The sequence below is a fragment of the Suricata suricatta genome, chromosome 9 (genome assembly GCF_006229205.1).
Source record: "Suricata suricatta isolate VVHF042 chromosome 9, meerkat_22Aug2017_6uvM2_HiC, whole genome shotgun sequence".
Lineage (NCBI taxonomy): Eukaryota > Metazoa > Chordata > Mammalia > Carnivora > Herpestidae > Suricata > Suricata suricatta.
Genome location: NC_043708.1, coordinates 23,820,344 through 23,846,861, shown reverse-complemented (window position 1 = coordinate 23,846,861; position 26,518 = coordinate 23,820,344). Strand labels below are relative to the sequence as shown.

General features: G+C 42.0%; 1 protein-coding gene across 1 annotated transcript in view; it reads right to left on the bottom strand.

Annotated features, from left to right (window-relative positions):
* Positions 1-8,673: 8,673 nt before the first annotated feature.
* SPTLC2 (serine palmitoyltransferase long chain base subunit 2) overlaps positions 8,674-26,518 on the bottom strand; it is a 107,911-nt gene continuing 90,066 nt past the window's right edge. The window contains exons 10-12 of the mRNA XM_029950492.1: positions 20,859-20,994; positions 14,969-15,098; positions 8,674-9,871 (exon numbers count right to left, since the gene is read on the bottom strand). Of these exons, the coding sequence (XP_029806352.1) occupies positions 9,752-9,871; positions 14,969-15,098; positions 20,859-20,994 (386 nt within the window). The 3' untranslated portion in view covers positions 8,674-9,751. The remainder of the gene's footprint in view (positions 9,872-14,968; positions 15,099-20,858; positions 20,995-26,518) is intronic.

Below are 26,518 nucleotides of genomic sequence, written 5' to 3'. Positions count from 1 at the left end.
CGGCTCGTTGCCACTCCTGAGGGTCGCCTTCCCCGCGGGCGCGCCGACAGCGCGGGGGCACACGGACGCCCCAGGGCCCCGCGGGTGGGGGACGCGCCGCAGCCCCGCGCGGGAGCCCTTCGGTCCGGGGCAGATGTTTGTGCCTCGAGGTAGGTTTGCTCGGGGAAGAAGGCCAGGAAGTAACTCCTCCAGGGCTCCCGCAGCTCCCCAGCCGGAGGCGGAGCCCGGAGAAACACCTGCCGCGGTGTCCCCTATTGGAGCACTTCAAACACCCCGAGAGACTTGAGACTCCGATGTGAGGAAAGAGTCCCAGGAGGGCAGCAGCTAGACACGTTTGAAGGAGTGGTCAGAAGATCCTGCGCGGCCACTGGGTGTCACCTGGTTTTATACTAGATAAAACAATGGGACCACCCACTCCTCCTAGCGATCCCTCCCTCCTAGCCGGGATCCTCACGTGTAGTGTACGCGGGTCATGAAATAAAACCTTAGTTGGTGATAAAAAATCAGGAACCCCGAAGGGCAGTGACAGTTTCAGTGGCCTGGAGGGGGGCTGTGAGGGAATGGAGCCCCGTGACGCAGGGCAGGTGGAGGTGCAGGGCGGCAGGAGAGCGCTTTGGACAGGTCAGTGAGGAGCAGTCAGAAGACACTAGGAAGATGCCTACTCAGGGACCACAAAGGCTGCCTGGTTTCAGGGCAGGATAGCAAATCCCTGGAGGTGCTGGGGAGGATGGCCAGGAAACCCGCCATAGGGGTAAAACTTGGGATCTGGGTTTAGCCAAAGTGAAAAACTTAGGGGACCCGGCACAGTTCTGAGAAACCACTTCAATCCCTGGCAACACAGCCCAGGCTCTGCAGTGTTTTGAATAGTAGGGCATCACAGGGATCACACCGACTCTGGAGTTGGCCAACCGGGGTTTGAACCTGGCGTCTACCATTTGCTAAGAATTTGTTTTATTGGACAAGTTCTTTGACCTCTTGCTGCTTTTGTCATTTATAAAAGTGTGGGGGGGGGTATGGGGGGAGTACCTACCTCACTAAATAAGAATCTATGTTAAGGATTTTTATTAGGATAAAGTTACCATTTTTTGGTCAAAAGTGTCAAATACTGGCAATTTCGTGTGGTTCAACCTAATAAGATGTGTGGTACATGGTAAACGTTCAAATGTTAGCCAAAAGAAACCGGGATTTGAGCACTTGCTGTGTCGTGCTGTTTTTTTCTAGACAAAAAGTGAGACTACCTTGTTCTTTAGAATAAAAAAAAAGTTTTATTCATTTTAGAGAGACAGAGTATGAGCAGAGAGGGGCAGAGAGGGAGACACAATGTGAGGCAGGCTTCAAGCTCTGAGCTGTCAGCACAGAGCCTGACACAGGGCTTGAACCCATGAATGATGAGACATGAACTGGGCCGACATCGGACACTTAACCAACGGAGCCACCAAGGCAACACCCAAATTATCTTTTAACAGTCCTATTGGACACAATTCATTACTACCTTCCCAATCTTGGTTCCCCGGCAACCTCTTATCCACTCTCTGTCACCATTGGTCAGTTTTGCCTTTCTAGATTTTTGTATTAATAGAATCATATTTATATATTCTTTTGTGTTTGGTTTATCTGAGCATATTTTTAAGATTAACCCATACGGTTGTAGGATCAGTGATTTGTTCCTCTTCATTGCTGAGCAATATTCCATCCCATGAACCTAATACTACAACTGGCATTCAATACAACAGCATTTGGATTGTTTCTAGTTCAGGGTTGGTATGAATCAAGCAGCTGTGTATATTCAAGGGCAAGTGTGGGCATGCTTCTCTTAGGTGGATGAGATCACTGCCCAAAACTGCCAAATTGTTTTCTTAAGTGGCTGTACACTTTGCATTCCCACATCTTGTCAACATTTGGTATTGTAATTCTTTTTAAATTCAGCCATTCTAGTGGGCGGGTGAGTGGTGTAATCTTATTGTAGTTTTAATTTGCATTTCCCTGACCACAAGTGATGTTTCTGGCCATCAGTACCTCTCCTCTTGTGATGATTCTGTTCAAATCTTTGGGGCATCTGGCTGGCTAAGTTGGGAGGGCACAGGGCTCTTGATTCGGGGTTGTGAATTTTTATTTTTTTAATGTTTTATTTATTTTTGATACAGAGAGAGACAGAGTATGGGGGGGGGGAGAGGGAGACACAGAATACAAACGTGAGACCATGACCAGAGCTGAAGTCAGAGGCTTTTAACCAACTGAGCCATCCAGGCACCCCTCGGGGTTGTGAATTTGAGCCCCACACTGGGCGTAGTGATTACTTAAAACATAATAAAATTTTTTGAAAAGTGTCCAAATCTTTTCCCTATGTTTTGTTGCATATCCTTGCCTTATTGAGTTTTAAGATTTTTAAAAAATATATTCGGGATAGAAAGCCTGTTAGGTATGTATTGTGTATGTTTTATCCTAGTCTGGAGTTTGCATTTTCCTTTTGTTGAAACTTGAAGTTTTCATTCTTTTTTTAAAGTTCATTTATTGATTTTGATAGAGAAAGGACAGGCAGAGTGAAAGGGAGAGAGTCCTAAGCAGACTCCATACTGTCAGCCCAGAGCTCGAGGTAGGGCTCAGTCTCACGTATGATGAGATGGTGACCTGAGTCGAAATCAAGAGTTGGATGCTTCATCAACCAAGCCACCTGGGCGTCCCTCTGAGTTTTCATTTAGATTGAGTACAGTTTATCAGAATTTTTGAGCCATGCTTTTTGTGTTCTAAGAAACTGTTGTCTAATCCAAAGTCACAGATTTTATATTTTCTCTTGGAAGTTTTAGTTTTTATTCAGATCTGTGCTTTAATTGAAGGTCATTTCCCCTAGATATTCAGTCGCTCCAGCACCATTCATTGACTAACTGTACTTTCCCCCTTGAATTAATTTGGCACTTTTGTCAAAAATCAGCTAACCATATATGTGTGGGTCTATTTCTGGACTTTTTAAAAATAAAGTTTTTAATTTTAATTTCAGTATAGTTAACGGTATTGTATTAGTTTCAGGTGTTCAATATAGTGATTGAACAGTTCTTTACATCACTCAAAAATGTGGAAGGCTGGGGTGCCTGGGTGGCCTAGTCGGTTGAGTGTCCGACTTCGGCTCAGGTCATGATCTCACAGTTCGTGGGTTCAAGCCCTGTGTCGGGCTCTGTGCTGACAGCTTGGAGCCTGGAGCCTGCTTCCGATTCTGTGTTACCCTCTCTGTCCCTCCGCTGTTCATGTTCTGTCTCTCTCTCTTTCAAAAATAAATAAATGTTAAAACAAATTTTTTTTTAATGTGGAAGTCTTCACACACCTGGTGTCCTCCTTGTGCAGGGGCGTGCTAATTCTCTATCAGTCCAATTTTAGTATAATATGCTGCCGAAGTGAGCACTGTTTTGGGACTCCATTCTGTCTTATGTGTTCAATATGAACTTGCTACCGCCAAATGCAGTCTTGGTTACAGTAGCTCTGTAGAAAGTTTTGAACTCAGGTAGTACAAATTCTTTTCCAAAACTGGCTATTTGCATTTCTATATACATTTTATCAACTTGCCAATGGCTACAAAAAAAGGGAGCACACTAGTGGTGATCTTTTTCAATGCTTGCAACTCCACCCTGCTTTCCCCTAATGTGAAAGATAACCAACCCCTCACGCTGACAGCCCAGGGCAGCAAGCCTCGACCCCCACCTCCGAGGACCCTCCTCCCCCAACCCAACATCATCCTTCCCTTTGCTCACAGAGCATCAGCCACACTTTTTTGGATCCTCCATGCCTTAGAAATGTTTTCTCTGTGATCTCTGTCTGAAGCACATCCTGGTTACCCACCCGTTTTTATCACACTCTCTACTTTTCCTTCACAGACTTAGTAAAATGATGTGTGTGTCCGTACGCTTGTTTCCTGTTTGATTGCTGCTGGTGCTGGTACTGCTCAGTGCAGAGCCTGACATGGAAATAACACTCCATACTTGTTGGTTGAATGAATAAAGGCAGATAGCTTTCTGAATAGTTTATTTGGGCAAAACAATATTATTCGCATGGAATGATTAAGTCATTTCAAGTGGTTCCCCTTCAGTTCTTAACATGTGCTCTCAAAACTGATACACCGGACCCAACCCATTATTATAGTTTCACAGTCATCCAACAAGGTAGAAAAAAAAAACCAACTGGCAAGAAAGGTAGGCGGGGATAAGGGAGAGCGAGAGAAGAGTGACATTTTAACACAGTACGAGAATTGAAAATTTTTTATTTACATTCCCCCCTCACACTTTCTCAGATTAGATAAGCATCCCAACAATGGAGAGGGGTTATCACAGCACCTCTTGCAAAGTCCAGCTTACAGGCAAATTGGTCAATGGAAAAAAAAAAAGGCCAAGAAAATACGATCTCAGCTCCCCATTAGCTATTTCTCTGTTCTTATTCTCTTTCCCCCTTCTCTTAATGTTTGCTACTTTTCCACAGAGAGGGATCATCAAGACTTTGTGGACGTGCTGGCTCAGTTGACATGGTGATTTCAACAATATCCTGTAAAGAACCATCAAGGACACTTTTTACCATCCCAACCATTGGTTGAACATACTGACGGAACATGACCAAGTGTTAAGGGTGAAGACAAGTTACCACTCCATTCCAGTCAGAAATATGTCCCACACACCCTTAGAAGGCCTGGGCCAAGCGACCAAACTTTGCACAAGAAACCTGAGAATAGTCAGAAAAAGCAGGCTCTGGATTGACTCAAGGCTCCTCACGCATGTATGGAGGGATCCACCCATCCAGGGGCATGGCAACAAGGCGGGACTCTTAGCCTGTCAGGGTTTTTTACTTGTCATTCAACTTCCCCACAACTATTCCAAAAGAACAGAGCTTTGGGTATTGCTTCATTAAAAACGCGTAACTGCAGTTTACAAACCACTGCATTCTGTAGGATCAGTTTATAAGAACTCATCATACCACAGAGAATCACAGTTTAAGGCCATCTATCACGCGTACTATGTAGTAAACAAGACCTTGCCCACGGGTCCCCCATCAAGCCACTTGCAAGGGCAGACTGCCAGACTCAACAGAGAAGAGTAGAAGAAAGAACTTCAGTAAGTACTCAAGCTAACTCCTTTGGTTTCTGCCAAAAAAAAAGACTCAATCTATAGCAAAAGGTGTTTGGAAAACAAAGTCACTGGAGAAGACAAAAGGGGCAACATTGTCCATACAATTAAAAGCAAAAGGATTATTGGCTCGTCCTGGCGTCTCTTCTGGATGAGAAGGCAGGAAGCCAACCTTCTAATTAGGCTATCTGGGCACGTGGGAATTGGGTAGGAGCCGGAACACATTTCCTGTGGCCAAAGCTGAGGAGAGAATAGATACGCTTTTCTCCACGTGGAAGGGATTTTGATTAAGTGGCTTAATGGATTAAGACGCCTGCTGGGCAGTGTCCCCGTTAAGCAGGTAGCAGTTCATCTTTAGGTTCTCAGGCTGCATTTAAGCACATAGCTGCTCAACAGCCAAGAAGAGTCCTTTGATTTCCATGACTCCCCCTTCACGACCCCTTCGGGCTATGCTGATTTTACCTGTGGGAGACAGTTCTGATCAACAAGGCAAAGCACTACACTCTTCCCCCTTTTCTACCCGCATGGGTTATAGCCACTAGAGATAAAGGCCCACCATGGCTTACCTAGGACACCAGGGAAGGAGAGACACCGGGGAATTAGGGCCCAGCAGTTCTTCAGACAAGAGAACCAGGAGACAGTCAGTTGTATTCGATCTGTCGATGGTTTTGCCACATCGCGACAAACTCTTACTGAACAAGAATTACCCAAATTCTTTTTCTTCACTGCCAATGGCATGGATGTTATAGCAGTCCTGTGCTTCTGCCCAATCTAGTGTGACTGGGGGCCAGAGAGCCTTATTAATATGGAAAGTGGGCGGGATGGAAGGAAAAACAGGGAGGTAGTGGTACATAGCATCCCCTTTTACCCCTTCCCTGAGAAGCCGGGAAATCTCTCCATGTAAGCCATTTTCTCCTGGTGTTCACTAACAGAAATGAAGCAAAGCATACTAAACACTACAAAGTTTAGCTAGACTGTACTAGTCATAATAAACTTAGATACAGGCTCCCTCAAGTAGGGCACAAAGAAGTTCACGGTCTCCCCCTGAAAGGTAAGGCTGAGTGTCCTAAGAATAGGGTATCTGACCTAGCAATCCTCCAAGCACAGCGCCACCTTGTAGGTTGTCTCTAGAGTTGAAATTCAAACAATCAAGAATTGGAAGGTACAGAAAGCAAGGCCAAATATAGGAGGGAGGGATTATAGAGACAAATCATTAGCAGAATATTCCCATCCTGGGCTTCTGAAAAAGGAGCAAACACGTAGCCCTGAGCTGTTGTATAGAGCATTTTTCACCTTGCATGACTGCATCAGGATGAAGGATGCTTTGATTTTCTGAAGTCCTCACCCCATCATGAAAGTTTAAGAAAGTAACTACATGATTAAGATGTCAAGTTCTTCAAACAAGCAAACAGTACTTTGGGGTTCTGGAGACTAGGACGATTTATTTTATATTTTTGAGAGAGAGAGAGAGAAAGAGAAGAGAAGGCAAGAGAGACAGAGAGAGCGTACTCGCACAAGCAGAGGAGAGAGGCAGAGGGAAAGAGAAAGAAGCTTGAGCAGGCTCCATGCTCAGAACAGAGCCCCACATGGGGCTCCATCCCATGATCCTAGGGCTCATGACCTGAGCTGAAATCAAGCATTGGACACTCCTCCAGCTGAGCCACCCAGGTGCCCCAAGACTAGGATGATTTTTTTTTAAGTTTACTTATTTTGAGAGAGAGAGAGAGTGTGCGTGCAGAGTGTCCACACAAGTCGGGGAGAGGCAGGCCCAGAGAGAGAGAGTGTGTCCCAAGCAGGCTCTGCGTCCTGGGGCCCAACTGAGGGCTTGAACTTACAAATCGTGAGATCATGATCTGAGCTGAAATCAAGAGTCGGACGCTTAACCAACTGAGCCTAGGCTCCCAAGGCTGCTCCTAGGATGATTTTTAAAGGAAAGAAATATTTTAGAGCAAAGCAAAAAGTTGAAGTGCTCCAAAGACCTCAGCCCTGGAAATACTCTTTGCGTATTTACTTGCTGTAGCGTGCATGCCATATTATGGGGTAAAGTTTTTAGCATCTGCCACTGCCTCTTGATCCATTCTCTGTGATTGTGAGTCTCCTAGGTATAAATTTTCTGGCTTTGGATGTGATCTGCAAAAAAACGTCTTATAAACCTGAAATGGATAAAGGCTATGCTAAATAGAAAGAGGATGAGAAAAAGTGGAAAGGTTGGTCCCGTCTCTACTGACAGTCCCCGATTCTCAGCTTTGTAGTAATAGTTAGCTGCTACCTGTTTGCATCCCATCAGATCTGTGGATCAGGTGGTGTTAGACCATGCGTAAAACAATACCCATGTCTACTCATTCCGAATGACTGTATTTATATACACCGGTATTTCCCCAGATGTTTGGTTACATAATGACACTTGTGATATGATTTATATTACAGTTTCCAAGAAGAGACAACCAGCGTGTGTAACATTTTGTTCTCTAGAAAGCAGAAGTCCTGCGTCGATCACAGTTTTGTCTTTTCAAAAATAAACTTGTAACTTAACTACATTTATCCTGCCATAACTCTGCGCCAGCAAAGTGATATAAATACATATACATATATATGTATTTAAATGCCCATACTGACATTTTAAATTGCATTGACTTCATGCAAGCCAAAGTAAAAAGTGTAGCAGGTAAGTTTGTTGCTTAAAGTTTGTGACTTTTGCAAACCCTACAGCATTTGATAGTAACTACAGTGTAAACGCTCTCTGGTGCTCTAGTGAGGCTCTATGGTGAGGAACTAGATGCAGGGGAAAGGTTAGCAATCTATTTTATTTTACAAGACATTACTGAGTTGACACAATCTCTTTTTTACTTCGATTTATACATGCTAAATATAGTCCCTGCCTTTCTACTTGCTTCTTTTATTCACCCTTTTCTATTGTTTAAAAAAGTAAAACAAAACCTTGGAGTATTTCAAAGGCTGAAGGCTCTCAGGATGCGGAGAGTGACCAAAGATAACATAAAAGACGTAAAACCAAAACTTCACCAACAATCATATTGCTTCCATCCTCCCCTACACGTATCTGCACAAACACCACAGCTGATGACAAGATGCCTGGGAGAATTTGGACTGAGTATTTTTACCAGTTCAAGGAATGACTTCAAAAATAGAGACGTGCAAAACTACTTTCACACAGTGTTCTTCCATTCTGTTCCCGATCTTTTCCCCATAGTTACTTGATGGCTACTACAAGACAAGCTGATTTTGGATATAAGAAAGTCAAAAGTTCTCCTCACTTAAGCTTTGGTCAACAGAGAAAAATAAGAGCTTTAACACGGTGGTTTTCAGATTTGTTCTTTGGTCAGGCAGTATAAAGCTCTCTGAAAGAAGTCCCCTTACCTGGAAAGACTGGAAATAGAGAATCCCAATTTAGCAAAGGGATACAGGTGTTCAGAATTTCTCAAGAGGAAAAAAAAAAAAGAAAAAAGAGAGAGACCCTAAGCCCCAGATGCCAGATTAGAATTGCCTTAGGACATTAAGAGTAATAAAAGAGAACTAGCAGTCAAAAGAGTAGTATTTAAATGGGTCAGCTTCTAAAAAGGGTAAATTAATAACTTTAATCCTTAAACAGGAACATGACAAATGATTTCTGAGCAGAGGATTTACCAACATTTTCCTTTATCAGTTTAAATCCTAATCTGGGCCCAGACCCAGGCAGGAAAGTAGAAAACAGGACGAATCAACCACAGATGTTCCGCCAGGAGTAATCCGTTCTCCCCACGCTGCCCCGCCCTCTGACCCTTGGGGACGGAGGTCAGCCTGCCAAACAGCTGTAGACACAGCACACAGTGAGGTGTGAGTCAGCTTCACCACACGGGTCTGACCAAGGTGGGAGGTGGGAACCTTTTGAACAATTTAAGTGTTTTAAATAGCAGGTGGGAGTGTTAGTTTAGAGCTTGGGAAAAACCCAGAAATTGGACATAGCCCTCAGACAGGGACCATTACGAAGAAATACTTGATGGTCAAGGAAGGAATCATTTGGTGACCAGAACAAAATGGAACAAGACCACGCCTTGGGAGGCTGCTGGCCAGGGGGAGATACACAATGAGGGTTTTTTTTTAGTGTTTATAGATTTTCTTAGATGGCTAAACTTGAGATGAAAAGAACACTTTGGTTGAATCCTTAACTGGTTAAATCAGGATTCTGAGGCTGGTGACCTCTGAGTCTTGGATGGGAAGGAAGAGGAAGGCACTTGCTCCCTGGGAAGGAGGGCCGGGTGAGTCTCCCGGCTGCAGTGCCGAGGCCAGTGGGAGCTTCTGGAGGGCCACGTCCGCAGGTGGCGGGGAGAGGGTAAGGGCCTGCGTGGTCAGCCAGGGATAGGCTAGGGTCAGCGTGATTTCACAAGGAGAAGAGTTATAAAATAAAACATTTTTAATGGACAAAAAAAAGAGTGGGTCACCTCTTTTTTGAAAGGTGAAATGCAGCAAAGGAAGAATGTGAAGCAGTTTTTTACTATTTACAAAATGCCGTTTAGAGTGAGGTGGCCACCGTCAGTAGTTGAGGAAATGTCTTTCACGTGAGATGGCCACAGAAGTATGGTTCCTGGCACTGGCTCAGAAAGGCCGCACACTGTCCTGGGCAAGGGAGAGTTCCTCCGAGGGAGCACCAAAAAGGCTCAGTCTTCTGTTTCTTCATACGTAGTCTCGTCAAAGGGCCTGTCCAGTAGAGGTACCAACCGATGACGAGAATACTTCAGTTGCAATAGGTCCCCAACTTCATCTATCTCTTTTAAAGCCTAGAATACGTAAGAGCAGAGGTTAGTCAGAGGTAGTAGGATGCAGGCATGCCTGGTGCTGTATTTTTCTAAAAACATTCACAGCAAGATTATCCTGTATGGGGCCATTCGTGTCTGGTGCATCTATTCTGATCTGACTGCTGGGCAGGTGGGCAAAGGGCTGCTTTTTGAGCAAGAACGTCAGGCTGGTCATGAATAATGGACTGTGAGTAGCAATTATGCAGGATAAAGGGTACAATTCATCAAAGGATGTTATGCTTGGTAGAAAAAGGAACATGCACCCTGAACTTGCCAGGCTGGCTATAACTGTCCTCTCTCCTTTCGTATTCTAGTACTTGCTGCTTCTATTATCAAAATACAAGAAAACTGATGAGAGGTCTGTGTTGAGATGCTTCCTAGATGCAAGATGAAAACAGCACCCAAAGTGCACTGCTGATCAGACTTAGTAAGAAAAAGGGGAAACTGGGGCGCCTGGGTGGCTCAGTTGGTTAAGCGGCCGACTTTGGCTCAGGTCACCATCTCACCTTTGTGAGTTCGAGTCCCATTCAACCCTGGAGGCTGCTTTGGATTCTCTCTCTCTCTCTCTCTCTCTCTCTCTCTCTCTCTCTCCCTCTGCCCCTCCCCACTCAAACTCTCTTTCTCCATCTCTCAAAAATAAACATTAAAATAATAAATAAATAAATAAATAAATAAATAAATAAAGAGGAAGCCATTAAGAGACTCTGGGTAGGTAATGGACAGGGTGTAAGTGAGGGAGCAAGAACAGAGAGAGCTCAGACTCAGGTCTGAGTTTGAACTCCAAAATGCTAATCTTGAGAGATCAGTTGGTCTTCCCATTGAAACTAACTGGCTCAGTGTAACTTGCTTTCTTGGCAACAAAGCTCAGTATAACTTTCTTTCTTATAAAACTTGCTCTTCTGTTTTTCAAAGAAATCCAAACACTAAGATAACTTATGAAACGAAAAGTCTCCCCCCCCTTTTTTGAGACAGAGTGCATGTGTAAGTGGGGCAGGGATAGAGAGAGGGAGCGAGAGAACCCCCAGCAGGCTCTGCACTGTCAGCACAGAGTCCAATGCAGGGCTCAGTGAGATCATGACTTGAGCCAAAATCAAAAGTTAGATTCATAAAGGACTGAGCCACCCCAAACAATCTCTTCCTGATCGCTACACCAGTCCTATGTGGTAGAGGTACGTAACTGTTGTATTTTTTATATGTATATGTTTTTTAAAAAATGAACTATTGGTTGAAGTATAACGTGTATACAGCAAGTGCACGAATCACAGTCAGTTCACAGAGTTCATCTTTCCAAAAGCAGCCCAGAGAGTCAGAACAGAGGATCCAATTTAAGAAAGGGACATGTGTTCACAGTTTCTCAGAAAAAATCTAATAGAAGGACATGGAAACTCGAAGCCCCAGATACTTCTCTGAGAAATCCAAAGACAGCAAAATGTTGTAATCCTCAATTCTAGGGCTTTTTAATAAAAGCGCCTCACACAGGCCACAGAACGCAGTTTTCATGGCGGCCCTTTGGCCTTATTATTCATTCCCCAAGCACCCATGGGTGCTACCTGTGGATCCAGTAACAAACCTGGGGTGCAGGGCCTCAGCTTCGGAGACAGGGCTCCGTCTACAACACCCTAGTTAGACTACGAAATGGAAAGGTGGGCAGGAGAGCCGAGGGGACTCCCTAAATTTCCATCATATCAGACACATCTTCTGTTCATTCTTATGATTATAATCTCATATGAAAATGGACACCTACTTCATAATAGGGAATCAAGTGATTATTAGTTAAAAGACATATTTGCTAGTTCTTAAATTTAATTATTAAAACTCAGTGTTTGTAAAGAGAAAAAAAAAACCCAGTAAATAGTATTCTTATTTATTTAGCAGAAGAAGAAACGCTTTTTTCACTCCAAATGTGTAAAATATAAAAAGCAAATTAGGCGCTACCCTTCAGAATGTGATCAGAACAGTGGTATCTTCAAGAAAAGGTTTAACTGAAGTTCCATATGGAAACAATTTAAGACTGACTTTCAGCTGGAAGAACCCATGAACCATTTATCCCCCTGACCTCAGATACAGGATTTATTAATTTAAAACAACACATGACTTACAAAGACCACAAAGGAAAGGACATTTATGAACTCTGACTTCAGAAAAACCTAGTATTTGGGGCACCTGGGTGGCTCAGTCAGTTAAGTGTCCGGCTTCGGCTCAGGTCATGATCTCACAGTTTGTGGGTTCGAGCCCTGCGTCGGGCTCTGTGCTGACAGCTAGCTCAGAGCCTGGAGCCTGCTTCAGATTCTGTTTCCCTCTCTCTCTGACCCTCCCCTGCTCAAGCTGTCTCTCAAAAAAAAAAAAAAAAATTAAAAAAATTAAAAAAGAAAAAACTAGTATTCTTACTGGTGTAAAAAAGAAAATGAATAGACAGGAAAAAAATAAATAAAACCTATAGTATCCCAAAAGGATCTAGATTATGATTTCCTCTGATCCCATACCAAATGTTTCAGGTAAGTTGGTTTTATTTATTTATTTATTTATAGAAGATAAAATTGTAACTAGAAACTGTTAGTTTGCCATTATGTGGGCTCCCAGGTTAGATTAGCAATAAGAAACTGTTACAAGTACCACCATCTGTTAACAAATAATCTACACTCAAATGCTAGACACAGTGAGAAGGGGGAAAAAATACATGAATCAGAATTGAGTTTGGTCCTTGAATAAGAGAATATTCTAGAACAGCTGTGCCCCAGCGCTGACTGATAACCTTGCCTTTCTCATGTTTAAAAGTAACAGTTTTACTAAGATACAATTCACATGCCATAAAAGTCACCTTTTATTTTTAATTAATTGATTAATCTTTATTTTTGAGAGAGCCTGCCAGTGAGAATGGGGGAGTGGCAGGGGGAGAGGGAGGAGGGGAGGTGGGGGGAGGGTGTGGAGAGAATCTTAAGCAGGCTCCATGCTCAGCTCAGCACAGAGCCCAAAGCAGGGCTGGATCCCATGACCCTGGAATCATGACCTGAGCTGAAATCAAGAGCTCAACTGACTGAGTCACCCAGATGCCCCAAATTTGAAAGTGTACAATTCAGGGCTTTTTAGTATATTCACAGAAGTGTACAACTTTCATCACCATCTAATCTTAAAGCATTATCACCTCAAAAAAGAAACCCCATACTCACATCCTCATCCCTGCCTCTTTCCAGACCCTGAAAACCACCAATCTATTTTCTGATCCTATGGATTTGCCTGTTCTGGACATTTCATATAATGTGGTCTTTTGTGCCTGGCTTCTTTTACTTAGCATAATGTTTTCACAGTCCACCCATGTTGGGGTCCGATTTCATTCTTCTGCCTGTGATTTTCCAGTTGTCCAGTACCACCTGCTGACGAGACTGTTCTTTTCCATCAGCTGGTCTGAGCTCTGTTGTGGGAAATCAGCTGGCTGTAGATGCAGGTGTGTACTTATGGACTCTCAATTCTATTCCACCTCTGGTGTGTATGTCTGTCCTCATGCTAGCGCTCCACGGATTTAATTACTAAAGCTTTGTAGTAAGTTTCAAAATTGGGGCGTTTGACTCCTCCAACTTAGATTTTCCCTTTCCAGACTGTTTTGGCTATCTGGGGCCCCTTATAGTTCCATATGAACTTGAGGGTCAGCGTTTCCATTTCTGCTAAAAAAGCCACTGGAATTTTGATGGGCACCAGATTGGATCTACATAGTTTTAGAGTTTTCAGTATACAAGTTTTTCATATCCTTGGTTAAATTTATTCTTGGGTATTTTATTCTTTTGAATTCTAGCATAAATGAAATTTTCTTCATTTCCTTTTTGTTTCTTTTTAACTTTCTTTTTTAATGTTTATTTTTGAGACAGAGAGAGACTGAGCACAAGTGGGGGTGGAGAGAGAGGAAGAGAAAGAATCTGAAACAGGCTCCAAGCTCTGAGCTGTCAGCACAGAACCTGATGTGGGGCTCGAACCCACAAACCGCGAGATCACAACCTGAGCTGAAGTTGGACGTTTAACCGACCGAGCCACCCAGGCTCTTCACTGCTGGTCTAGAGAAACATACCAACTTTGTGCTGTTTACCCTGCAACCCTGCTAGCTACGTTTATTAGCTCCAGAGGTTGGTTTTGGTTTTCCTGTGTGTGAATTTTATGGCATTTCTACATAATCATCTCATGCGGCTCATTTCACACAAAATTCATTTGTACCTCATGAGGCTCACATTCGCCTCCATAAAATATCCTAGGATAAATCAACCTCATGAAACCTATGGTTTCAAAAAATGGACTTTTATGCTTCAAGAAAAACTAAACGGGAGGCAAAAATCAAACAATTCCTTAAGTGGATCTTACGAAAAGGGTGAGAACTCTCAACTGGCAAACATATTTATTGGCAACAGAAATCTACTTCAGTATCTTGGTTTCATCTGAATTCTTCCCTGGATATGTATAGTCGTTGGGAGTCACGGAGTTGGCAGACACGGAGTACTGCAGCAGCCATTGCTCAGACTGACATAGACCTTTTTTAAAATGTACATCAAGCTTTTAAACATCCAAACAGAAAAGAATGGAAGAAAAGCTGGTATCGGTGGGTTAACAGAAAAATAATGAAGAAATTCACCAGTAAGAGTTTTGAAAAATGGGAACATCTATTGAAAAAAATCTGAAAGGCACAATCAAATAAAGAAAAAGATACAGTATCAAGAATACTCTGACTCTAATATCCCAATGTCAGAATGTGATTAAAAATATTAATAAAGTTAAAAAATAAAAAGGCTTGCAGTAGAAACAGTACAAGGAGAGTTACTCAGTTGTAAGGGCCATAATAAGGGACAGAGTAGAACAAGATAAAGCAAGAAATTCCCCCAGAGCCCTGATGGGTCTAGTGGGTGATGCTAATGACTTTGCAATTTTTTTTTTTTGTAAACTGCAATGTTTTAAGCAGCATTGTATACTCCCTCCTCTAGTTTACCAGTCAATACCTCAGGTGCTCAAAGAACTTTAAGATCAATAGATGATTAATTTCATCTGATATCCAGGCGTTCTTAGTGTAGGTATATTTATATCAAGGTCAAAGTGTCTACTTACGGTATCAAGTATTTCTTTGGTATGAGCTGCTGACAGGCAAAACCGGGCTCTGGACTCGATAATCGGAGTAGCAGGAAATCCCACCACAACTACCCCGATATTCCGCTTCAGCATCTCCCGTCCAAAGGCGCTGCAAGGAGAAAGCAGGGTAAGAGCCAGGAAGAACAATAAACCACAGCACAAAGTTGTTTGGTCCTGAATGATTTAAACTCTGAGGTGATACAGGCATTGGAAACTTCTCTTAAGAATGTCCTCTAACTTCTTTTCAAGTGAAAATTGCCAGACTTCTTTAATTCAATCCTAATGTGGTCTTCTCCCAATGGTTTCCTTCACAAAGGTAAAGAATATAGTTGTCAGAAACCAATTTTCATTAGGACTTGCCTGAAGTAATCTGCAGTTATAGCCTTAAAGTAATCCTGACACATCAGTGGTTCAGAGACTTCAAAAGGAACTTGAGTTTATTTATTATTTTTTAATATATTTCATTTATTTTTGAGAGAAGGAGACAGAGCAAGAGCAGGAGAGGGACAGAAAGGGAGACACAGAATCTGAGCTGTCAGCACAGAGCCTGACATGGTGCTTGAACCCACAAACCCATAAATCATGACCAGAGCAAAGTCAGAGGCTTAACTGATTGAGCTACCTAGGCACCCCATCAAGGACAAGGTTTTAAACTCAAGTTCATTAGGGGCACCTGGGTGGCTCAGCCAGTTTAGCCTCTGACTTCGGCTCAGGTCATGATTTCCTGGCTTGCAGGTTTGGTTTTTAATAATGTTTTTATTTATTTTTGAGAGAGAGAGAGAGAGAGAGAGAGAGAGAGACGGCATGAGCAGGGGAGGGTCAGAGAGAGAGGGAGACACAGAATCTGAAGCAGGCTCCAGGCTCTGAGCTAGCTGTCAGCACAGAGCTCGATGTGGGGCTCGAACCCACAAACTGTGCGATAATGACCTGAGCCAAAGTTGGACGCTCACCCGATTGAGCCACCCAGGTGCTTCAGCCTCTTTGCCCATAGCTCAGAGCCCAGAGCCTGCCTTGGATTCTGTGTCTCCTTCTCTCTCTGGCCACGCCCCACCCCACCAAAAAATAAATAAACACTAAAAATATTTTAAAATTTCTCCTTGAAATATTAGGTTTGGCAGTTTCAACAATTTGTTGTTTTAATTTAGTTTTTTAGTTTACATCCAAGTTAGTTAGCATACAGTGCAACAATGATTTCAGGAGTAGTAGATTCCTTAATGCCCCTTACCCATTTAGCCCATCCCCACCTCCCAGGACCCCTCCATTTGTTCTGCATATTTAAGAGTCTCTTATGTTTTTGTCCCCCTCCCTATTTTTATACTATTTTTGCTTCCCTTCCCTTATGTTCATCTGTTTTGTATCTTAAGTTCCTCATAGAAGTGAATTCGTATATTTGTCTTTCTCTAATTTCACTTAGCATAATACCTTCTAGTTCCATCCACATAGTTGCAAATGGCAAGATTTCATTCTTTTTGATTGCCAAATAGTACTGCAGTGTATATATATATATATACCACATCTTTAAAAAAATTTTTTTTGTTTATTCATTACTGAAACGAAGAGAAACAGAGCATGAGTGGGGGATAGGCACAGAGAGAGAGGGAGACACAGAATCTGTAGCAGGCTCCAGGCACTGAGCTATCAGCATAGAACCTGATGAGGGGCTTGAACCCACAGACTGTGAGATCCCGACCTGAGCTGACGTCAGACACCTAACCAGCTGAGCCATTCAGGAGCCCCAACACCACATCTTCTCTATTCATTCATCCATCTATGGACATTTGGGCTCTTTCCCTACTTTAGCTATTGTTGATAGCACTGCTATAAACATTGGGGTGCATGTGCCCCTTCAAAACAGCACACCTGTATCCCTTGGGTAAATACCTAGTAGTGCAATTCCTGGTTGTAGGGTAGTTCTATATTTAATTTTTTAAAAATTTTTTGCTATTTATTTATTATTGAGACAGAAACAGAGCATGAATGGGGGAGGGGCAGAGAGAGAGAGAGGGAGAGACAGAATCCAAAGCAGGCTCTAGGCTCTGAGCTATCAGCACAGAGCCCGACGGGGGGCTTGAAACCAAAAACTACAAGATCATGACCTGAGCTGAAGTTGGACGCTCAACTGACTGAGCCACCAGATGCCCCCTATATTTAATTTTTTGAGGAGCCTCCATATTGTTTTCCAGAGAGGCTGCACCAGTTTGCATCATCACTGGCAGTGCAAAAGGGTTCATTCCCCTTTATTCACATCCTCGCCAACATCTGTTTTGCCTGGGTTGTTAATGTTAGCCATTCTGACAGGAGTGAGGTGGTATCTCATTGCGGTTTTAATTTGTATTTCCCTGATGATGAGTGATGTTGAGCATTTTTTCATGTGTCAGTTGGCCATCTTGATATCTTCTTTGGAGAAGTGTCTACTCATGTCTTTTGCCCATTTCTTCACTGGATTATTTGTTTTTTTGGGTGTTGGGTGTGTTAAGTTCTTTACAGATTTTGGATACTAACCCTTTATCTGATACGTCGTTTGCAAACATCTTCTCCATTCTGTCGGTTGCCTTTTAGTTTTGCTGATTGTTTCCTTTGCTGTGCAGAAGCTTTTTATTTTGATGAGGGCCCAATAGTTCATTTTGGCTTTTGTTTCCCTTGCCTCTGGAGATGTGTTAAGTAAGAAGCTGCTGTGGCCAAGGTCAAAGAGGTTTTTTTCTGCTTTCTCCTCAAGAACTTGGTGGCTTCCTTGTCTTCCATTTAGGTCTTCCGTCCATTTTGAGTTTACATTTGTGTATGGTGTAAGAAAGTGGTCCATGTTCATTTTTCTGCATGTTGCTGTCCCAGTTTTCCCAGCACCACTTGCTGAAGAGACTGTCTGTATTCCATTGGATATTCTTTCCTGCTAGTTGACCATAGGTTTGTGGGTGCATTTCTGGGTCCTCTATTCTGTTCCACTGATCTGAGTGTCTATTTTTGTGCCAGGCAGTTTAAACAATTCTTCAGATTACAGATGCAGAAGATCTGCTGTAACACAGATGTCTTTCTTGTGGCAGAATGGCTGCCTAGCATTAGCTCTCCAGACCAGGTATTTTTCTTTTCTTTTTTGAAGTTTATTTACCTACTTAAGTAATCTCTACCCAACATGGGGCTCAAGAGTCATACAACTCTTTGGACTGAGCCAGCCAGGTGCCCCAAAGACCACGTATTTTTGATTCACTTGCGTGTTAAGCTGCCTTTGGAATTTAGGGTTTCCTTTGGTGTCTGTGAGGCAAACTCATCCCCAGGCTTCAGCTCATTTCCCAGACTACACAAATCTTATTTGACTCTCCACCTTAAACCAAACTGGTGGCATGTGACCTCACTGTACATCTGTATCTTGTCTAAATGACAGAACACTAACTTTCACATAAGTTCTTTGCCAATTATGTTGTTTTTTGTCTTTTCCTCTTGCTGATCTACCTTATTCCTTCTTGACTATTCCCTTAGCTCTTTAAAACATTTGCTTGAGAATAAAAAGTCCTCCACGTTTTAGTTACATGAGTAACCAATTACACAAGAGCCAGCCTGCTTACTGCCTCTGGCACCCTGAGCACCCTGCATCTTCAGCCACCTTCCCAAATGGTCTAGTGCTTTATTCACCCTTTCTGAATCTTAATCATCATGCACATAGTCAGTGTCCCCTGTGTACAATAAGTCAGACACTGTCCTCTCTAAAGAAACAGTTCTAGGGGCGCCTGGGTGGCTCAGATGGTTGAGCATCCAACTCCTGATTTTGGCTCAGGTCATGATCTCACAGTTCATGGGCTTGAGCCCCACATCGGGCTCTGTGCTGGTGGCATGGAGCCTGCTTCGGATTCTCTGTCTCTCTCCCTCTCTCTGCCCCTCCCCCCCCCTCTCAAAATAAATATTAAAAAAATAATAAAGAAACAGTTCTAGACTAAGTCCTTCAGGCCAGACAACTCTTGGTTTATTTATGATATTATTTATTTATGATAATTCGATTTAAAGAAGAGGGAGAAAATCCTACACCTCTGCTTTGGCTCCTTTCCTCCATTCCCCATCAGGCTCTATTGCCAAATGTGCATAGGAATTCCTATTGAAAACTGAACTCTTTTTTTCTGCTCAGTGGGCACCTTTTCCCAATTTCCTTCTCATTATCTGTGGCATCACCATACTTCCCCACCTTAATTTTCCCTGTTATATCCACTTTAATAAACATTTATTGAGTGCCTTCTGAGTGCCAGGGTCCATGGTGGGCACTGGGGAGTCAATAGCACTGCTAGGGATTTACCCAGGGGATACGGAAGTGCTGATGCATAGGAGCACATGTACCCCAATGTTCATAGCGGCACTTTCTACAATAGCCAAATCATGGAAAGAGCCTAAATGTCCATCATCTGATGAATGGATCAAGAAGATGTGGTATATATACACAATGGAGTACTATATGGCAATGAGGAAGAATGAAATAAGGCCATCTGTAGCAGAGTGGATAGACCTTGAGAGTGTCATGCTAAGCGAAATAAAAGTCAGGCAGAGAAGGATAGATCCCACATGTTTGCACTCATAGGTCTAACAGGAGAGACCTGGCAGGGGACCATGGGGAGAGGAAGGGGGAGGGAGAGAGGGGGTGATGGTCATGGTGGGGGGCACTTGTGGGGAGAAGCACTGGGTGTTATATGGAAACCAATTTGACCATAAACTATTAAAAAAAAGAGTTTTAAAAATAAAAATAAAATAAAAAAAACAAAGATGAATAAAAATCTTTGCTTCTTTAATGAGTTCAATTAAACCTGAGAAACGATCTTTATCCAGGATCCGTATCCTTTTTTTACCGAGTTTACACTAAACTCCTTTCTATCTCTGATGCAGTTTTGCCTACTTTGCAAATAACTGTATTTGTTCACTTCATATTACTTTTCTTCCTTTTTGGGGCGCCTGGGCGGCTCAGTCAGTTAAGTGTCCGACTTTGGCTCAGGCTATCATCTCGCAGTTTGTGAGTTTGAGCCCCACTTCAGGCTTGGAGCCTGCTTCAGACGCTGTGTGTCAATTTCTCTCTGCCCTTTCCCAGCTCTCTCTCTCAGAAATAAACATTACAACAAAAAAGACTTACTTTTCTTTCTTTTTTTTTTCCATATTACTTTTCAAATGTCTTCCGGTTTCATTATATACCTGGGCTTCTCAAAGACACTGGAAGCTGTTCCACAGCAAGGCTTTCACTGTCCTCGAGTTGCACGCGAGTTGCACGAATCAAAGAAACTGGTGTAATGTGCAACCCCCGAGGCTCTGCGCTCCCTACTGGGGCTGCATGTCAGCTCCTCTCGCTGTCTTGCTGCCCCTCAGCTAAGCGTGTTCTTGTGTTACCGCATTTGCATAGAAGCTCTTCCTCCACGTGGCTAACTTGGCTCCTTCAGGCTCACAAGTCACCTTCCCTTCCTACTGGTTCGCCCTGATCAGTGCATGTAATACTGCCGTCTGCCCGCCCCCAGGGTACTCTCCACCCCCAGGCCCCGCTCTACTTTTCCCCATAACATGTAACATCTTCTGACGAATTACATAACTTATTTATTACATTTGACTGACTCCTGTCCCATTAGGACGTAAGCTCCACAAGGACAGGGATTTTTATTATTGTGTTTGGTTCGTTGACCAATCCCTTAGAAGAGGGCATTGAACTCAGTATTTGTTTAATGAAAGAGTAACAAGTTAACATATTTCATAAATTGGAATCCACTATTTATCTATGGAGTTTCTAGCAAATGAAGGTAGGTTAATATAATGAAGCCAAGACAATTTTTCCAACAAAACACATAAGCCTGAGTCTAACAGCACAAAAAGCTTAAGTCTAACGAGAGGCAAATCTATAGTTTGCAACAAAACATACCCAATTTTGGCCGGCATGTAGAGCATCAAAGGCACCACTGGAGAATCTTCATTCCCATAGATGATGAAGCCCATCTCTTTCAGACGTCTTCTGAAATACCTGGTGTTTTCAGCTAACTGCTGTATACATTCTTTGCCTGGAAAATCACGAGGAGGAAAACAAAAATACACTAAGAAAAAAGAGGTGGAAAAGAGAGAGCAATCTCCTTTTTCGCCATTCTATCAATTAGTCCTATGTTTGGTTCTTCCTTTCTAACATAAAATAGTTCACATAACAAACTGTATGAAATATAAATACAAACAAATCTTGCTTTGTATTCTGTCACAGTAGGGGTTGACAGCAGATTTTGTACTAATGTACAAAATGAAGTTTAATGATTAATATTTTCATGGCACATTAGCATCCTTAAATGTGCTCATCGCTACACCTCATTTAACATTCTACCATTCCGTAAGAGTAGGTAGAATATTAACTGTTATCTTCGTTTTATAGGTTAGGTGACTGTCACCAAGGTGGTGACCGGCCTGCAATCACATGTTAACACGGCAAAGCCGAGACTAGAATCTAGGTCCCTTGACTTCAATATTCATTCCAATGAACTATGCTGCAAGTAATTTTACACATAAGACCATAGATGGAGCCATTTAGAGCCCCAAACTTTGCTCTTAAGAGTTTGGTTTTAGGTTACCATTTCCCTGAAACTACTATCAGACAATAGCGTATCTGTAATAATGTAAAACCGTATTTTTAATCCATTTGTTCATCTTCTCTTCATAGGGATGGATTTTAACAAACATTTCACAAACAGCTGACTGACTAAATATTTGAACTGGGTTTCCACATTATGGGAGGTGAATCTATGAACAGACATCCAAACAACTAACTGTTCTGTTACGAAGAGCAAGCCTAAATTCAAAAGATCAGCTGGCAAAGGGCTCAGACTGTTTAAGGGTCTTCCCAACCACAAATACTCACAAATAGGAAAAGGTTGCAGTCATCTTCTCACATATATTAGAGAACCAACAAATTCATATTTTTAACATACAAATGTCATACACTTCCAAAGATAAGTTAATCAGACGATCAGAAACACAGATGGTTAACAAACGTCCTTAGAACACGAACATATCCATCCACTGATGAAAAGGTACCCTAGATAAGTCTTTTACAAATAACCCAAAATTAATACTTTGTGTAAAGAATTTCAAGTAAACCAGAGAATAACACTCAGACTGGCTTACTGTGAACACCAAAGAACGTCATTTAAGCTATGACATATGTCTTACAATAAAGCAGACATTAAAGTATGTTACATTTAAGTATATTGAGAATCTTGAAGCCCTGTGCCCAAGATTTTCCCTAGAAATAACTAATTCGCACTCAACTCTACATTTAGAAAAAGAGACTTCTACCTCTGGCCTTAGTAAAATAGCCGGGCCCAGATTTACCTTTCTGCTGTTAACAGAGGCGACCTGGACAGGTCACATGAAACAAAAGGTACACACAATGGTTTTCAACCCCAGGCCACAGGCAGTGCGGGACTGTGCTGCAGGGGAGAGGCAAAACAAGACAGGACCCACTGGATTGCGCCCCGACTGCCTAGAGGCAGGTCCCAGGCTGCTGTCGGGGGACAGGGACCCAGTCTTCTCAGTTGAGGACACCAGAGGTCGGGGTTGGGGATGCTAAGGTGGCTCGAATTTGTTGGGCAGCATACAGGAAAGGAGGGAGAGGTGTGCAAAGAGAGAAGTGTGCAGGTCTAGAGGGTCCCCTTGAGCCTCTGGCGGAGTGTCATCTGCTTGTGCTTGAGATGAAACCACCAGGGGATGGGAAAATCCAGCAGAAAGCAGCAGACTCAACAGTTCCCAGAGCTCATACAGAGTTGGCAATGGTGTGTATTTTCACCTCCCAAAATGGAGAGCCCTGAGAGTCACACTAGTCATGGAGCTAAATTAGCCCTAGACTAAACGTTGGTATAGATTCACGCTAACAAACCTTAACAGCAAGTCTCAAAAGGACCCAACGAATTCCAAGAACAAAGCCCAACACTACCTAAAGGAATGCAACGAAGTGAAGCCCCCAATAATGTCAAATTTACAAGGTCTGGCACATAATAAAAAATTCCAGCCATTCAAGAAATTACTCCCAGTAACCAGGAGGTACGTCAATAGCAATAGACCAGAAACAAGAGTACCTACAGACAAGGACGCACAGAATGCTACTGTAAATACGCTCCATACATTCAGAAAAGGGGGGGAGGGGGACATGATAAAAGGGAGAAGGGAAATAGGCTGATAAATCTGAAAAAGCATATGTTACATGCAATAAGCCAGACGCAAAAGACTATATAATACCTTTTTATCCTCACAAACTGAAGAGCTGAAAAATAATTTTTTCATTGCAAATGGTAAGGCTTCATTCTAAAAAAAACTTCTTTTTTTTTCTCCATTCCAAGAATATCAAGAAAAATTATCAAGGAAAAGAAAAAAATCTTAGGAGATGAAGACCTTAACTTTTTTAATTGCTGTATCATTCTAAGCAAGTTTTCTCTAATGGAGGGAAGTGAAAATCTCAGGGGCACTATTCATCACCATCTGCTCCCAGACAAGAAGAGACCCTGGAGAACATATATCTAAAATGACACTCACAACATTAAAAAAAAAAGGGGGGGGTGCCTGTGGCTCAGTAGGTTAAGCGGCCAACTTCGTCTCAGGGCATGATCTCGCGGTTTGTGGGTTCAAGCCCCATGTCAGGCTCTGTGCTGACAGCTCAGAGCCTGGAGCCTGCTTCAGAGTCTGTGTCTCCTTCTCTCTCTGCTCATCCCTGCTTACGTTCTGTCTGTCTCTCAAAAAGAAACAAACATTAAAAACATAAAATGACACTCACATAACACAACCTGAAGGCCGTCAGAGTAGGCAGCCCCATTACTGCTGACTGCTGTTCCTTTGTATAGAGTCACCTACATTTGTCTACTCACGTGCTAATGGACATCAGAAATTACCAACCTTTATGTTAGCAGCTATTAAAAGTTGAGATTAAAAAGGGCTCTCTCCTCAATATATATCTAAGCATCATAGACACACAATTGAAATAAAATTTAAAAATGAATAAAAAAAAAAGAAATTAACAACTCAATTTCATTTGATCCTAACTGCTTTTAGATGAGTACAGTAAAAGAATGCACTACTGAGAAAAAGAAACATGCCCACGAATGTTAAATTACTTCTTCTTTCAGCAGGAGGCAGATCAAGGTTTCTTGAGTCTGTCAGTGCTTTTTCTTCTACACCACACCAAGAAATAATGCATTTTTCAAACTTTAAAGATTTTAGCCCTTTACTGAGTAAGAGTATCTGTGTCCTAGTTTTAAAACAGCAATGGCAAATGAACAGGGTTGGGGATAGATGCGTGCGGAGCCTAAGGAGACACCGGGCAAGTGTAAGACAAGTGGAAGGCAGCTCTTCCAGGGAACTCACCATGAAGAGCACACTGGGCTGCAGTCACTGCTGTGAGTATGGGCACAGAGGCTGAGAGGAAGTGTCAAGACCAGTGCCAAAGAAAGAAGTCAACTCAGTCAGAAACGGTAGCGAATCACAAGAGTTCGGTGGTCTGTTTATCCTACAAAATTCGTAGCCTGAACCATGAACTGCTAATATTTGACTATTTGTGACCTAAAAATGGCAGTTTCTTGTGGTGTGACCTAATAATATCAAAGATAATAATAGGGAAAATAGACCAATAACAGACAATTCAGTAAGCTTTGCCATTTACACATACTGGGAAGTGGCTAAGTAGTTATTCCTCTTTTTTGAGGTGACAGTGAATTTTAAAGACAACACAGTTACCTATTTTGAATGACATATCACCTAATATACTAGTTAATATTAATGCAAGAAGTGTAACTGCTACTTAAACCCAATCTGCTAGCTCAGTTCTAAGAAGTTTTCTTACCACAGAGTTGCTGCAAGTTATAGTACGCTGGAAGAATGATCTAACAAGAATTTCTTCCTTCTTTTTTTTTTAAAGTAAACTCCACTTTCAGTGTGGGGCTCAAACTCATGACCCCAAGATCAAGGGCTGCACATCCTACCAACTGAGCCAGGTAAACGCCCTGCTGACTCGGATTTAAAACATGTAAAGGGTAAAAATGAAGGCTTAGTCTTCTTTTAAAAAATCTAACTCTTAAATTGTCTTTATCCTTTTAAGAACATATATGGTAACAGAAGAGGCCAGCACTCTTCTCTACTTTGCAAACATAAATCTTTACTTTTAAGAATGATAAAAAGCATCAAAGCAATTTTGAAAAAAAACCTTTATACCGATTTTCTTTGACTTTACAACTAAGCCTCACTGTGTGGCTGTGTCTTTGGAGTTCTTCAATATGGTTAGAATGAAACCATTTTTAGAACCTCCTTAACAAAAATCTATAGCTTGGCATGAAAGAAAGAAAAGGAAATAGAAGCACATAATCTAATTTCTCAGAAAATGTAACGTAACTTTAATAGGTCACTTTTAGTCCTCAACTTCTTTGTAATACATTGTATGCTTAGGAAGTAATGAAGGATCAATAGATTGTGTGACTAAATAGATTTAGTCTTTTAAGGAAACAAAACCTAAAGAGGCAGGGCATTGCAACTACCTACCTATCGATAATCACTATGTAATCCTAACTTTAAGTCACCTTTACAAGAAAGGATTAGATTTGGAGCTGTAATTATTAACCCGGCTAAACAGATTGTGAAGTTGTACCAAATGCATTCCAGATACTCTCCAAAAGGAATATTTTTATCAAGTCTTAATCCAGATTCCTCAGCAATGCCAGCCATGTAAATTTAATGTTTGAGGGAACTACTAGATTATCATTCAAGTAAAATTTGGTAAGCCCTCCCAGACAGGTATCAATCAGCAAAGACAGTGTTCTAGGAGTTACAAATTTTCTGAAGTCTCAGGACTGGTTAAAAAAAAAACAGGACAAGACCTATGTACAGAGTAAGGGGATGCAAAAGGCAGCAGACCTTTTGTCTGAAATGGCATTAGTGCTAACCACTCAGAACTTAGGCTTCAAAAAATATAGCATGTACTCACCTGCTTAAATAGCAATATAATTGTCAATTTAGCTGATAAGCTTTTTATATAACTTATAATCAACACAATGTGTTTGAGTCTGCAAATTCCAGTGTAACTGAAATCTTTCAACTTTAATCAAGGACGCAAATATAAATGACGCTCAGCCAGAGTTGACCCCCCTAACTCACATCATACTCCATTTACACAGCTCCTAATCTTCTTAGATTTCCTGGATATGCTGATATAATCTGTTTTCCTGGGAAAAGTAAAATAAAATTATTGCTACTCTTCAGACTTACACTTTCCAATTAATTATAACGGGCTGGAAGAATTTGAAATTGAAGAACTTCTTCCCCTTCCCTCCTTTTTTAAGATCATAATCTCAAAGTAGATAAGGGTTTTCTTAATTGAGGGTCCCCCAAACAAAACAGCCAAGGATGGTTTCAATTAGTTTTCAGCTTTAACTTAAGGTAAGGGTCATAAGGAAGGATAAAATATGGACAAATATTACCCATCACCTTGTTCTAATTTAAACTATCAGAAATGTTACATTGTGAATATTTCACATGGTGTCCCTTTAATACGTTAGGTCTAAGAAC